This window comes from Paramacrobiotus metropolitanus, unplaced genomic scaffold (genome assembly GCF_019649055.1).
Source record: "Paramacrobiotus metropolitanus isolate TYO unplaced genomic scaffold, Prichtersi_v1.0 Parri_scaffold0000207, whole genome shotgun sequence".
Taxonomy (NCBI): Eukaryota; Metazoa; Tardigrada; class Eutardigrada; order Parachela; family Macrobiotidae; genus Paramacrobiotus; species Paramacrobiotus metropolitanus.
This window is the reverse complement of record NW_026570427.1, coordinates 60,307-73,948: the sequence shown is the minus strand read 5'-3', so window position 1 is coordinate 73,948 and position 13,642 is coordinate 60,307. Positions and strand designations below refer to the sequence as shown.

General features: G+C 44.1%; 1 protein-coding gene across 1 annotated transcript; it reads right to left on the bottom strand.

Moving 5' to 3' along the window:
* Positions 1-1,562: 1,562 nt before the first annotated feature.
* Positions 1,563-5,963, bottom strand: LOC129600993 (cytochrome P450 2K1-like). Its single transcript, XM_055499683.1, is given in 7 exon segments — positions 1,563-2,135; positions 2,252-2,395; positions 3,391-3,628; positions 4,054-4,135; positions 4,138-4,484; positions 4,811-4,959; positions 5,313-5,963. Coding segments are annotated over 7 exon segments (1,509 nt in total). The 5' UTR covers positions 5,653-5,963; the 3' UTR covers positions 1,563-1,926.
* Between the last annotated feature and the right edge of the window lie 7,679 nt (positions 5,964-13,642).

Here is a 13,642-nt window from a genome sequence, read left to right as displayed (position 1 = left end):
GATTCACTTTTACAGAACTCCCGGCTCTGTATCTTACAGAACACATTTAAAGTGCGTTTCGAGTAGTACTATTGACAATATCGAATTATGTGGCGAATAAGCGCTTAGCAACACATTTGCAGCGCTCTGCTGCACTCATATGAGGTTTGTGATTTGTTTTGGTATTCTCAATAACCGTGTTGCGGCGATCTTTAAAAGTTACATATCACAGAACGACCGTTACATCGCAACCGCTGACGCGTGATATGAAAAAGCATCTCTGGCCTTCTTTTTACCAGATTTTTTTTTTTGCGAAACGAAATCACATATAATCAGCACCATCACACACAGAAAACACTGCGTGACAAATTTTCTCCGAAAATTACTTCCGGTGGGTCTGGATTCACAAGTGAAATATTTGGGATACGCTGCACACGAGCCGCGGCAAGGATACAAGCCCAATTTGTCTTCCCATCCGCTACGGTGCTCATAGTGCAACCATACACGGTTGACAGTTAAGTGTACTCTGGACGTGGATAACGGCTTATTGTAGCGTAGATTGCACGGTAAGGGCAACGCTCGCATCTCGCTCAGTTTTTGTGAAAACTCCCCAGTCAACGTCTAGAAAGGTGGAAAAAAAATTCAGAAGTTGCTTTTTATTGCTATTATTACGGGCCTTTATCTGTACGGCACAAGAGCAGACAACCCCAAAGAGACTTCAAGTATGTGGCAATTCTCGTAGACTTAACATTTAAGAGAAAATCGCCGTGTTGATTGTATGTTAGTCCTACGAAAGAAACTGAAAATCACTTTACCTCGCATCAGTTTCCACAAATAACCACTTGTATACTGCATAGTATCAAAAATCTTCCATATTTTTTTCATTGGTTTTGAGACGTTGGTTCTGGGTTTCGACGAAAGCTGAAACAGTCGCGTGCATTCGAGATTACCGTGCAAGTCTAAAGACACGAGTCACACGCCCAGAGGTCCGCTGCCGTCTGCACATACTATTACTTAACGGGCAACCGCGGATGTTGCACCATGTACAAAATGTATGATAAAAAAAGTCGAAATCGGTCGACGGTTTACGAATCAGCCTCGCAACAGCACACCACCACCACTGCCCGCTATATGTCGCGATTTTGAAACATGGAATCACATAAAGTATAACTAGGTAGACGCGAATTGAGATCCTAATCGTATTTTCAATCTGACCAGGGCACCGCAATTCTGGATGCCAGTTCTGCACCTTCTGTTAAAATTCCTACTCAAATCTGGTGGTCTGTCTTATGGGTTGATATTAGCACATGATGGTTTTCTTGTTCGACCAGAATTGAAGTCCCCTCGATCTTGTCTGCTCTTGTGCCGTAACAATAATAATAATAATACTGTATAAACCGACTCTGAATGCATGTCGTTACTTAGAAGGCTTGTAAATGCACTTTGGCTTGTCAGAGAGGTCTACCGTTGTTGGCTGTTGTTGCCGATGCGGCAGCCGTTGTGATCATATGGGATCGTCCAAAAGACCTCTCTGGAACCGCTCATTATAAACAGTGATCGCAACCATGTGACCTTTTCCCGACACTAACTAGCTTTGACAAAAAAAGGCTTCTGCACAACAAAACGGCGACGCACATGCAAGTTGCGAAAATCAGACCATTCAGATGAAAAATACTGACATCCGGTAAAAAATACAATGGTATGCACAAAGTCTGCGTAAATGCAAAACATCAGTTCGAATTTGTCATGACCAAAAATTCTACCAACCGGGGTGCGAGCATTACACAATCGAAGAGGATGGCCTCCAGTAAAACGCGGGAGGTGAAGGAAAGCACACCAGTAACTCTTTTCTATAATATATATGGTCCTGCTGCGCTTCGATCGGCCCTTCGATCACGCGCAGCGAGTGCAGTGCTCTAGTAATACTGCCAACAAAGCCCCGGTCGCTCAGGGCGAGGAGGGTGGGAGGCGGGGCAGCGGGATGAAGCGGATGCGATGCGGCCGGGTGTCGGCCGTCAATCCCGGCAACGGGCGCAGATCGATGCCGCTGGCGTCCGGCGCCGGCTCGGCCAGGACGAGGAAGACGCGCAGGATGCTGAGGAAGAAGATGTACAGCTCACTCTTGGCCAGCGTCTCCCCCAGACACCGTCGCTTCCCTGCCCAGTCATCCACAATTACAATAAAGAAAATCCTTTACACTTTAACACGAACACATCTATATACAGTATATGATGATTAATCGACAATCAACAATATATTACGGCGGTGTTACCTAGTGAAAAGGGAACAAAGGTGTCGGGAAGTTTTGCCAGCTGTCCGTCCCCCGTCAGGAAACGCTGCGGATCGAATTCCTCCGGATTCGGCCAGTATTTCTCGCTGTGATGCACGGCGCGCAGGCACGCCACAATCCACGAACCTAATGTAATATGCTTTTACGTACAAATTTTTGTGTGTGTATATATACTGTATCGTCGGCTCCAGATGGCACTATTTTTTACAGTGCGGCAGAACTATGCTGTACAGCCCCATGCGCCGTGCAAGTGTGCACTGAACTGCTTGCACAGTGTCAGACAATCTATCGGGGCGGTTGAAAGCGACTGCCGTAAAAAAGCGACTGACCATATAAAACGGCGAATAACGGCCATTTTCATTTTGGGATGAGTTAGTTGCAGTGATGTTTGTTTTCGCTGGAAATTTTTTTTAACTAGGTTTAAGTCATATGCAAAACAGCTCACGTTCAAATTTATAAGAAGCACTGTGCCTAGTTTCTGAAAGTCAGGTCCTTCCAATCGCAACTTCGCAGAATGCCAGAATCAGAACAACATATTTCAGAAGGGACACTTCGACGGTAGATTTCGTGAGTTTTAATAATTTTTTGTCAAACGCGACACGTGATATTTTCTATAATTGTCTTAGATCTGCCCAATTCCCCCTTGCTCAAGGGGGAATGCCCCAAAATTTCGGGTGTTGTATGGGCGACCGCTCATGGTCGCCGATCTTCGGGAAAATAATTTCAAAATTCGGCCTTAACAGTTTTGCTCATAATTTTTTGACAAATCCAACGGTGTTTTCAAAAAAATTATCGGACGAAAAGTGTGGTAGCAGTTCTTTTTTGAAAATTTAACGGGGGCATTTTAGCAACAGTCGCTATCAACCGCCCGGGTTGATTGTCTGACACTGTGCGAGCAGTTCAGTGCACACTTGCACGGCGCATGGGGCTGTATAGCATAGATTTGAGGCACTGTAAAAAATAGTGCCATCTTGAGCCGACGATACAGTATTTGTTTGCTGGTTTGTTTGTTGGCTAATTAATTCATTCATTTAGTAACTTTTCATTGTTTTCTATTTTTTATTGATTTATTCTTAATTTTTTCGACACTATCCGTTAAAAACGGGGTCAATGTGGATGACCTTTCGGGACGTAGTAGCCGGCGATGGTGGTGTCGGTGCTGGCGGTGTGCGGTACGCCCAGCGGGGCAATCGTGGCGAAGCGCTGTACTTCCAGTAGGAAGGCCTCCGTGTAGGGCAATGCATGCACGTGACCGCTGTGGATCAGCGCCTCCGGAGTGGCGCTTAGCAAATCTTTACTCTCCATTTCCTGAACGATTTTCTTCTGCATGTCCGTGTGCAGACCCACCAGCAATAACGCCTACATACCGATCCGATAATATAATTATACAGCTTTATTAAAAAACAAATTACAATTACTATAATATAATATTTGTAATTTGTTTTTTAATAAAGCTGTTTATTATCGTTCATACAGCTTATACTGTTTATTATTCATACTGTTTATTATCGTTCATACAGCATACATTATATATTATGCTGTATGTACGGTAATAATATTGTGAGGTTCATAAATTCCGCCAAATGCAAATCAATCCGATAAATGTAGCAGTTTGTAGAGAAATACTCGTAGCACACCTATCAAATAAATTAACGGAATATTAATAAGAAATACGAAATTCAAATATTCACGAAGAAAAGCGCCGAACAAGATGAAAAATAAATATGGTAAATACAGAAAATTGTAACTCAATAAAACATTAAAAAAATTATTTTTTCACGTACCCAGCGCAGCGTGGTGGTCGTAGTATCGTAGCCGGCTTCGAAAAGATCTTCTAGCAACAGCGGAATCTCCTTCGCATCGAAACTCCCGTAATTGCCGCTGCGGGTGGCCGCAATATACCCATCGACAAAATCCGCCGCTTCCCCTTCCGTCCACCGTTGCAGATGCGTATCCGTGGTCTCTTTAAAAAATCCCGCAGTCCCTCGTACATGCCGACAATCTGCTTATATTTGTCGCGCAGCACCGGCAGTCGGCGCGTCCACGGCAGCAGCGCCACGAAGGCGCGCTGCCAGCTGTACGCGAAATTCAGCCGGTTCAGCGCCAGAAAGCGGCGGAAATGCGGATCGGTGGGTTCGTAACGCTGGCCGGTGAGGACGGCGCCGATAACGTTGGCCACGGCGGCGCTGATGGGGTCGCGCGTGTCGATCGCCTCCTGGGTGGCAGATTCAAATTGTTTTATTCTATGTTTTTATTATATATTTAGCTATTTATCATTCATGGACTTAGTTATCCTTTATCGCTTGAAAGTTCTTAAATTTTTTGTTTTTTGTTTGTCTTATATTTGTTTTCTTCAATACGTTTTTCTCTTATTATTTTGCTATTCTGTTTTATTAATTTTTATTGACTTTCGTTTCAAAACTCTTATTTTTCTAAGTTCTATTATAATATTTTATTTTCTGTTTATTTTTTTTTTTCTATTTTGTAAAAATTAAGTAATTTTTTTGATTTGCCTTCCAGTTTTAAATAAATTATTTTTACAGTGGTGCCGTGCAGCTGGTCCACCAGCCGCGCCGCTTCCTCCTCGATGCGTTCCTCCACCGGCAGTTTGCCGACGCCGAAGTCGCGGAACGTCTGCAGAATGAAACGCCGGTGCTCCTTCCACGCGTCGCCTTCCGCAAACACCACCCCTACGCAAACTCGACTTTCGCACGTTTTTCCGCACTCAAACCATAATTTTATACCGTGAAAAAAATTTTAATGAAAAATAATTTATTAAAAGAAAGTTTAAAATATTGTTTAAATAAAAATAATTTTAAAATTGAAATTTTTAAGTTTTTCTATTTTAAAAATTATTAATTAAAATCTGTTTACTTTTAATTTTTTTAAAACTTTCTCTTACATATTTTTAATTGTCCTTAAACGGCTTAAAGCAAAAACATTAAAAAAGTTTGAAAAGCATTTAAAAAATGTTAAAATTAAAAAATGAAAAAAATTATTAATAAATATTTGTTTGCAGTATTTGGGGAAAAATTGATCGTACCATGACTGCCGTGATTAATCTGACTGCGCCACTTAACCGACTGGAACTGCGGCCGATTGAGGAATTCCTCGCGGGAGAATGTCTCGCGGATCAGCTGCGGATCACTGAGCACCACGACGTTATATTTGCCCAACGTAAGGCGGAACACCGGCCCGTACTGCCCCGCCCACCGGCAGAAACACTCCCCAATATTGGCGATATCCAGATTAAACAAATTCCCGACTAAGGGCAAACCCCGCGGACCCGGCGGATGCCGTTGTCCCGCCGGAAGTGGACCATTTTTCCTCAAAAAAATATACGCGACGATGCCGACCAACGCCAGCAACAAGTACACCGACATTTTGCCGGTATTTTTTTGATTAATTTAATTTTGTTTCAACTTTAACGATTTTGTGCATAATTATTTCCTTAATTTATCCTATAAACAAAATTCATAAAAACCTGGTTAGTTGATGGTAAAAGGTTGATGCCGAGCACATTTGCGCGCGTTGTGTCAAAATATTGTGCCGGGAAAATCTTATCGGGTATTCCATAGAAATGTAATCGTGTACGTTTCGTGAATGCTATCAGAAAATTATTATCAATTTATTTATCAGTTTGTAACTTAGCTATTCTTATCGGTTTGTTGCCCATTTTTTATCTATAGTATTTTATCATATTATTCGGTATTCACCCACCGGTTTATCAGGTACCTCTTCATTTATCAGATTATTATTAATATCGCCTTATTTAATAGCTATTTACAATCTACTTACAGAGTACGTACTATGTAATTTGCTATTTTTTAATTTTGTTTTAATGTTTCGAATTCACCATGTGGTCGATGGATTTTCCATTAATTAACCAACCAACATCCAAGTATTTTTATAATTTTATCATGGTGACCACTCCGTACGCGGCCCTTCCTTATCTTTACTCCTTACATTAAATAGCTTTTTTTACTACCTTTATGTATGTCACACTTGCCGGAACTTTTATATTTTGAATATTTTCACGTCAACGTTAGGTAATTCCGCAACTTCCATTTTTCCGTTAACGGCTGTCATTGCTGCGTAATTTAAAGCGTTATAAGCAGGTATAGGATCGAATTCCCGCGCACCCGGACATTTGGGAGTGTGACATTTCGCCGCAATTAAATTCGACGCACGACTTTTCGCCGCAAAGGCATTTCGCCGCGGGATATTTGGACGCTGGGACAATTAGGTTTGGGACAATTTGCACTGAGACATTTTGACGCAAGACGTCCGGTCGCGGACATTTCGCCGCAAAAGCATTCGTTCGACACGCTTAATTTTCGCAGGTTTTCCGGGTTTCTTGGGAGGTTTTCTCAGGTCGTTTAGGCTTCTTAGGTTGTTCTAATTAGTTGTTCTTAGGTTATGTTTCTTAGGTTTCTTAGGTTATTCTTAGGTTATTCTTAGGTTATGTTTAGGTTATTCCTAGGTTTCTTGGGGTTTTCTCATGGTTCTTAACCGTCGTATTTTCTTGGTTTCCTCAATGTTTTCTTACTTAATTTTTTGAGTTTCATGAATTTTTTTCTTAGACATTTCTGCCAGAAAAACACTACGTGACAATTTCCTCTGGAAATTACTTCCGGTGGCCTGGAATGCAAGGGAATATTTGGCATACGCTGGATACGATGCACGAAAAGGATACAACACTCTGTGTTTTTATTAATAATCATCGCGCAGTTATGGTAATAAAGAAAGAAACACGCTATATTAATCACAACAGCAAAACTTCGTTTGAACTATCCACTCCGTCCATCGTGCCAAGGATAGATGCTGCATTTCCGCGCTGAATCTCCAACGATAGTCGTTGACGCAGAAACTCATGTGATCGACGCTCACCTGTGTGCTCCTGAAGTCTTTTGCCCAACTCCTTCACAATGGCGATAGCCGACGGGCCCCAGGGACCCATCGTCTCGAAGGCGATCGGAGAAAAAATGTAGCGCCCTTGCAGATAGGCGTACAGTCGGGACTTCTTTTCTTCTGCTTGTACAGCAGCAGCACCTGCCGTATTCGACGTAGACGGAAGATGGGAAAGGGCCATTGTGTCGACGCACGTCACATCCCAGGCCAGACACATTCCTCTTTTCCAGGCGAAAGTTGTACAGCCATCAGGGCGTTGATCTGTTGTGGAGGACGTGCCGCGTGGTTCGAGCTTAGCAGGGACACCAGCTGAAACACAAGCGCGGCACACAATACTGTTAAGCCCTCCATGGCGCGCATGCCTACGGGCCGAGTAGGTGCATGATAAACCGTGGTGGCCCAACTTGTCAACATGTTTATCACATTTGGTGCAGTTATGTGGCTCGCAGATATCCGCTCCCAAACGCAGGCCAATCGAAATTTTCATCGTTTCGTCGTCGAGCAGCTTGCCGATGTGGGCTGAAGGAAGCGCATTCAGCCAAATACCGGCTTCCGGTCTGGACTGTGCAAGGAGACGGGCAGTGTTGACGCTGTCGCCGCGAAACAAGTCCAGTAAAACCGAAACTGACACATTACACAGCGGTAAGTCCCATGTTTTCTGAAGCTTTCGGAAGGCAACTTCGGGCATTTCCGGTTGTCGGGCTTTACCTTTCCACAATTCAATTGCTTCGGAAGCGTCCACAGCCGGTAGGTGAGGAGGCATCGACGATAACAAACAGGATACGGAGTGAATCGAAGCCAAAAAGGCTGGAAGTGATAATTCCTCCGCTCGTCGTATGCCGATACCTCCTCGACTGACTGGAAGAGTCGCTTGCCTCCAACATGGGTAGTCGTCGTGGTTCACCCGCACGTTACTGAGTTCTTGGAAACAGGAGCGCAGTGACTCATCAATTTGATACAGCAGATGTGGATGCTTCCAAGCATTGCAACATCTAAGCACATATATTATTTTCGGGGCACCCAAGCAGTGTCTGAGCAAATATAGTGCATGATGGCGAGGAAGAAGTTGCAGGCGAGCTCTCCCTATTGCACTTGATTTCGCTTGCAATGAGTCTTCAATCGCATCGTCTAAAACCGGGGCACCGAGCAAGGTTAAAGCCGTGCTGGACACAACACGGAGCTGGGGATGACGTGAAACGAAATCATCGATGACTTCCTGCCGTTCACTCTCTGAGCCTCCCGATACAAAGAGTTCACATTTAGCCTCATTAATCTCCAATCCAATGGAGCGTGCGCCTGTGATAACCCGTCCAAAATTTTCTGCTACTGTCGCCGGCTCTCCGCCCAGGGTTCCGTCATCAAGGTACCAAGCGTTCAGCACAGTATCCAGGGTAACGATAACACGAAGTAATGCCAGGCAAAACAGCAGTGGGCCCAATGGGTCGCCTGGTTGTACTCCAGACTCGGACGAAAGCACCGTCTGATCGATGAACAAAGAAGAATGATGCCCATACGCTGACCAAAAGTATTCGTCGTATTCGGGGAAATGTTGATGCACCGCATCTAAAATCACTTCTCGGGATACAGTATTGAAAGCATTGCGAAAATCGATCTTCACGAGCGCTTTAATGCTCTCCGGTGAGGACTGGATGAAATGCCTGGTGGCGTGAACGATGGCTTCAGCTCCGCCCCGGACGTTAAAACCAGACTGGTGAGGAGTGAGCAAAGCGGTTGCCCGGTCCGCCATCCTAGTGCACACGATTTTGGCGATTAGACGACGTAGTGACAGCCCTAGTGCTATCGGGCGCAGCCCACCGTCCTTCTTCCGCAGCGCCAGTAATTTACCACCAAAGAAGATCGGCCGTATAACAGCGGGAATTTTACCTTGCTGAACCAGCGTCAACACAGAGGCAACGGATTCGCAAAAGGGTCCGCTCTGGTCATCTAGCTTTGAGCCCACCAAGTCCAGCAAATGTTGAGGCCTTAAACCGTCCGGACCTGCAGCTGAGCCCCGTGGGAAAGTGTGGATGGCAGCGAACACTTCTGCAGAAGTTATTATAGGCGCAGCGACAGCAGAAGTGGCGTGGCGAGCCGTAGACGGTGGGGGGCTTAAAGGGTGTTTCTCGCGCAAACTTTGGAGAACTTCGGGTGTGCAGACGGCCACTGAATCTGTGGACAACAACACTCGCATAGCGCCGGAGATGGATCCATCATCGATCTTCTGGCCAACTTGCCGAACAAGATCCTCTTCGTTGCAGCGTTGTTTCCGACTGGTGGGCGGAGGGCTTGGGGGTAAATCTGTACCTTGTTCATACAAAGCCAGGTTTCTCTTCACTGCAGTTGCAAGTGAAGCTGAACGCTCGGATTTCACTTTTGCTGGCAGGGGGAGGGCATTCGGACAGAACGACAGCAGTTTAAACCAGGATTGGCTGTCGTTTTTGGTGGCGACCTGCTGGAGAACTTTCTGTAGAGAGGATCTCACTGCGGGTCTTGCACCATGAGGAATGCGGCGCAGTATTCGTTCTTTACACAGATGAAAAGATGCGGCTAAAGGTGGGGCAGGAGCGGCACCTCCAGACTTACTGGACGTGGAGGTGGATGCAGCAGCACCGGCGGCGGCGGCGATCGGGATAAGCTTCAGGTCCCGCGACAGGGTTTTGGGGCAAACAGGTCTGTGAGATCCCCAAGCCTGCAACAGTTTACCGCAGCCACAACAAGAAAACTGAGGCATGGTAGGACCATTCACCGTAGAGGTTCGCAGTTAAAGGAGCTGAAACTGAGGGACTTACGAGAAATCCACTGGTGTGTCGCTGGATGTCTACGGGACAGCTGCCACCACACAGCCTCTGGAGAACAACAATCTACCAGACTAGGTCCCGTAGCCACCCTCCCTACTGAATGACGGGAAATTTGTCATTCAGGGGCAAAAATCACGAGCCCATCACAAAAAAATGATCTTAATTCACATCTAGACATTAGTGAACGATAACGAATTCATTAGTTGCAACTGCTGTTTTTATTACTTTGTTCACGAAAATGGACTGTTTTGCGCCATTGTAAACTCATACAACACTTGCCCAACCAGTCTTCCCACCAAGCACGCAAAGTGCAACCGTACACAGCTGACAGTTAGGTGTATGTAAGTGCGTGGCTAAGGGCTGATTGTTGCAAGCGACTTGCACGTTACTGTAATTTTAACGCTCGCATCTCGTTCAGTTTCTTTTGAAACTTTTAAACCAACGTCTAGAAAGATAGAGAAAAAATTCAGAAGTCTTCTGATGCTATACAAGTGGCTATTTGTGGTAATTTGTGGTAACCAGTGTGAGCCGAAGTCATTCCAAGTTCCTCGTAAGCCTAACATACAAATGCAGTTTGACTCTGATTTATGGATTAGCTTCGCAACAACACGCCACCAGTAAATATGGTTAAAAATTCAAGATCACATAAAGCTGTCAGCTATCATGAGCTATGTACTTCCTAACGCCCGCGCTTCGTGAATTTGGATATACACCTATGCAGATTTCATACCAAAATGCGTAGAAATAATTCTAAACTTTTTAATACCAAACACATGGCTGCTCATGGCGAACAGTTCAATTTCCAGCCAGCTTTCTGTCTCGTAGACATAGCATAGTCGGATAGGAACTCCATGTAAACCGTTGGCAATAAACCTATGCTCAAGTTCACGAGAAAAACATATAAGTACTACTTGTAACTTGTTTTATTCCCGTTGAATTATTATATATCTGCATCAAGAATCTTCGTAATTCACGAGGAATGAGTGCTAAAATGAGCGTACGAAACATGCATCTGCTTTTTATTTATAATTTTATTTATTTCATCGGTAGAAGAAACAGTTTCAAAAGGAACACGGCCAGTGCGATCACTTCCCCAGCACTAGGTTGAATCGCCTGTCTGCGCAATGTGTAGACGGGGCCATCAGCTTTTTATACAGCACTTAAACCACGCCCCTAAATTGTGCCAATCACGTGCGTGTAACAATTTGGTTACAGATTTCCCATAGACCGTGCAGGGTACAAGCCGTTTACACTAATCCAACAGAAAGTCTCACTTTCTGTTTTTATACCATAGTGTAAAGCACTGCTACAGGGAACTGTGCAGGCCCCCGGAAAAATTGGAGACAGGACTTGATTTCTACTGTTCTGAAGCAATATGGTTTAAGTAATATAGCGGGTGGCTGAACAGAATGGCCCTCTCATTTTTGGTTTCTTTCTCACGAATAACTCATTGTACAGTAAGCATCATGCTATCGTTCGATAGGCAATTTTATCAGCTACCGAAATTAATAAACCGTTTTTAAAAAAATTAAACCTTGTTCGTGTAAGTACAAAGGCGACAAATGAAATCATGTCAAAATTTATTTTGGCCCAGTTTTCAAAACCCACAACTGTGTGACACTTCTATCCGTTCGAAGTACTCAATTTTTTAACTGACTTGTTTAGAGAACGACTTTATGTTTTAACAGAAAAACAGATGCTGGCATGGCGTTATACAGTCAGCACACTTTGTGACTTTTCCCAAAAAATACCGGTTTTTTATCTGGTATTGCGTTTTATCTCTCTTTTTATTGCGTTTTATCTCTCTATTTTATTTAGTGTATGGACTAGGGAGTGGTCAGCTTTTTCTGAACAGACAGATTTTCCACTACGTACATGGATATAGGTATTCCAGATTGTTCACAGGCACATCGAAACGATTTGACCATGCGATAAGACGTTCCATTGGTCGTGGCTGCGAGTCGGAACCGATATAGAATATCTCAGTTAGGGCTCAGGTGTGGCCACAAGGTAAACATAGGACACCAGTACGCAATGTTCTTACTGCATTTGATGTTGTATCCTTACTGTATCTTATGCTGTATCGCTGTATCCTTACTGTATCCTATGCTATATCGTTGTATCCTTGCTCTATCCAATGCTGTATCCTTATGGTATTCCGTGCTGTATCGCTGTATTCTTCCTGTATCCTAGGCTGCATCGCTGTATCTTTACTGCATACTATGCTGTATCACTGTATCCTACGGCCCGTACTGTGTCATTCTAGCCAGTGAACTTTATTGATATACTTTTCCAAGCAAGCTGTAATTTTCACTTAAACTCAAAAGGTCAGCTATCTAGAACAAATAGAATACAGCGCTACAGCATAGGATGCAGTAAGGATGCAGCGATTTTATTGCCATTAAACAGGACAAACTGTGAGAGCACTTTCGCGCAGATGAGTTTAGAATTTACGGATAAGTCGGCTTTCATTAAGTATGGACCGTAAACGCTTGATGCAATATTACGAGAGCGTATTTCTGCAAGAAACCAGTGGATACAGCAGGATACATTACAGATACAGTGGTTAGTCTGTGGATGTACTCGTGTCATATAATTTGTATGCCCTAACTCGTGCCATATCTCGGGAGAGGAACCGATATGTGTCCATCTAAACAGAGATGAATGCCAATGTGTCCATAATTACTCTGTAGTTACTCTGAATCCCAGGAGGTCGGCGCGGCTGCTGTTACGTTATAAACTCCGCTAACGTTATGAGCTGCCCCAGGCCCTGTACCTAGCTAAGTCTAACGTAGAAATCCCGAGGTGGATTTTGAGACTTTATTTACGAAACATCGTTCAAGACTTCAAGTGACTGCTGCTTAGATGACTTCCAGTAGACTAAACCAGAGTAGACCATCTAGCATTAGCAGGCTTGGCGCTTTTATAGCCACATTCGGGTAAACATCCACATTAAGAAGCTTCTGGAAACGTTCATATCCATAGATTACTCAATAAGAACATTAACACGACATAGCAAGAGATGCCGAGAAGACGGAAAATCTATAGATTCAAATCATTTTTTGCCCAAATATAGAGCTAAATGATATTCTCTCAGTTCTTTTTGTGGCTAATGATCTCGTTCACGCCAGGCTGTATCTTAAAATAGCTCACATGGGGTTGTGTGGCTGGTAACACTGCCACGATGGCAAAGGCTAAGAAAAACCGGAAGCCCGGATATATACGGGCCACTTTTATTTTCTCTGCTAACGCTTTGGTTTTGAAACTATGGGTGTGTGGTAACATAATACACGCACCGCGTGTATTACTACCAACCTGACCGTAGTCAGCAGAGAAGGAACTCTGGAGATTGGTGTTGGTTCTGTTGCCCACTTCCGTAGACAACAGGTGCCACAAACACACTCTCACCACACTCACTACCACACTACAGGAATACCACACTGTAACTTCCGCCTAGGTACACACTACTGCTTTCCCTAAACGAAGGTCACTCACAGCACAAACACCAACAGGATCACAATGATGTTACTCGTTTTAATCTTATTGATGTTCACTCCAACTCAGTCACACCGTAATGCCGAATGCTAGCCGACGACGAAGCGCAGCTTCTGATCGGAGGCTACCGATAATAACACGGATGCAATACGTCATCGCTAGTACAACA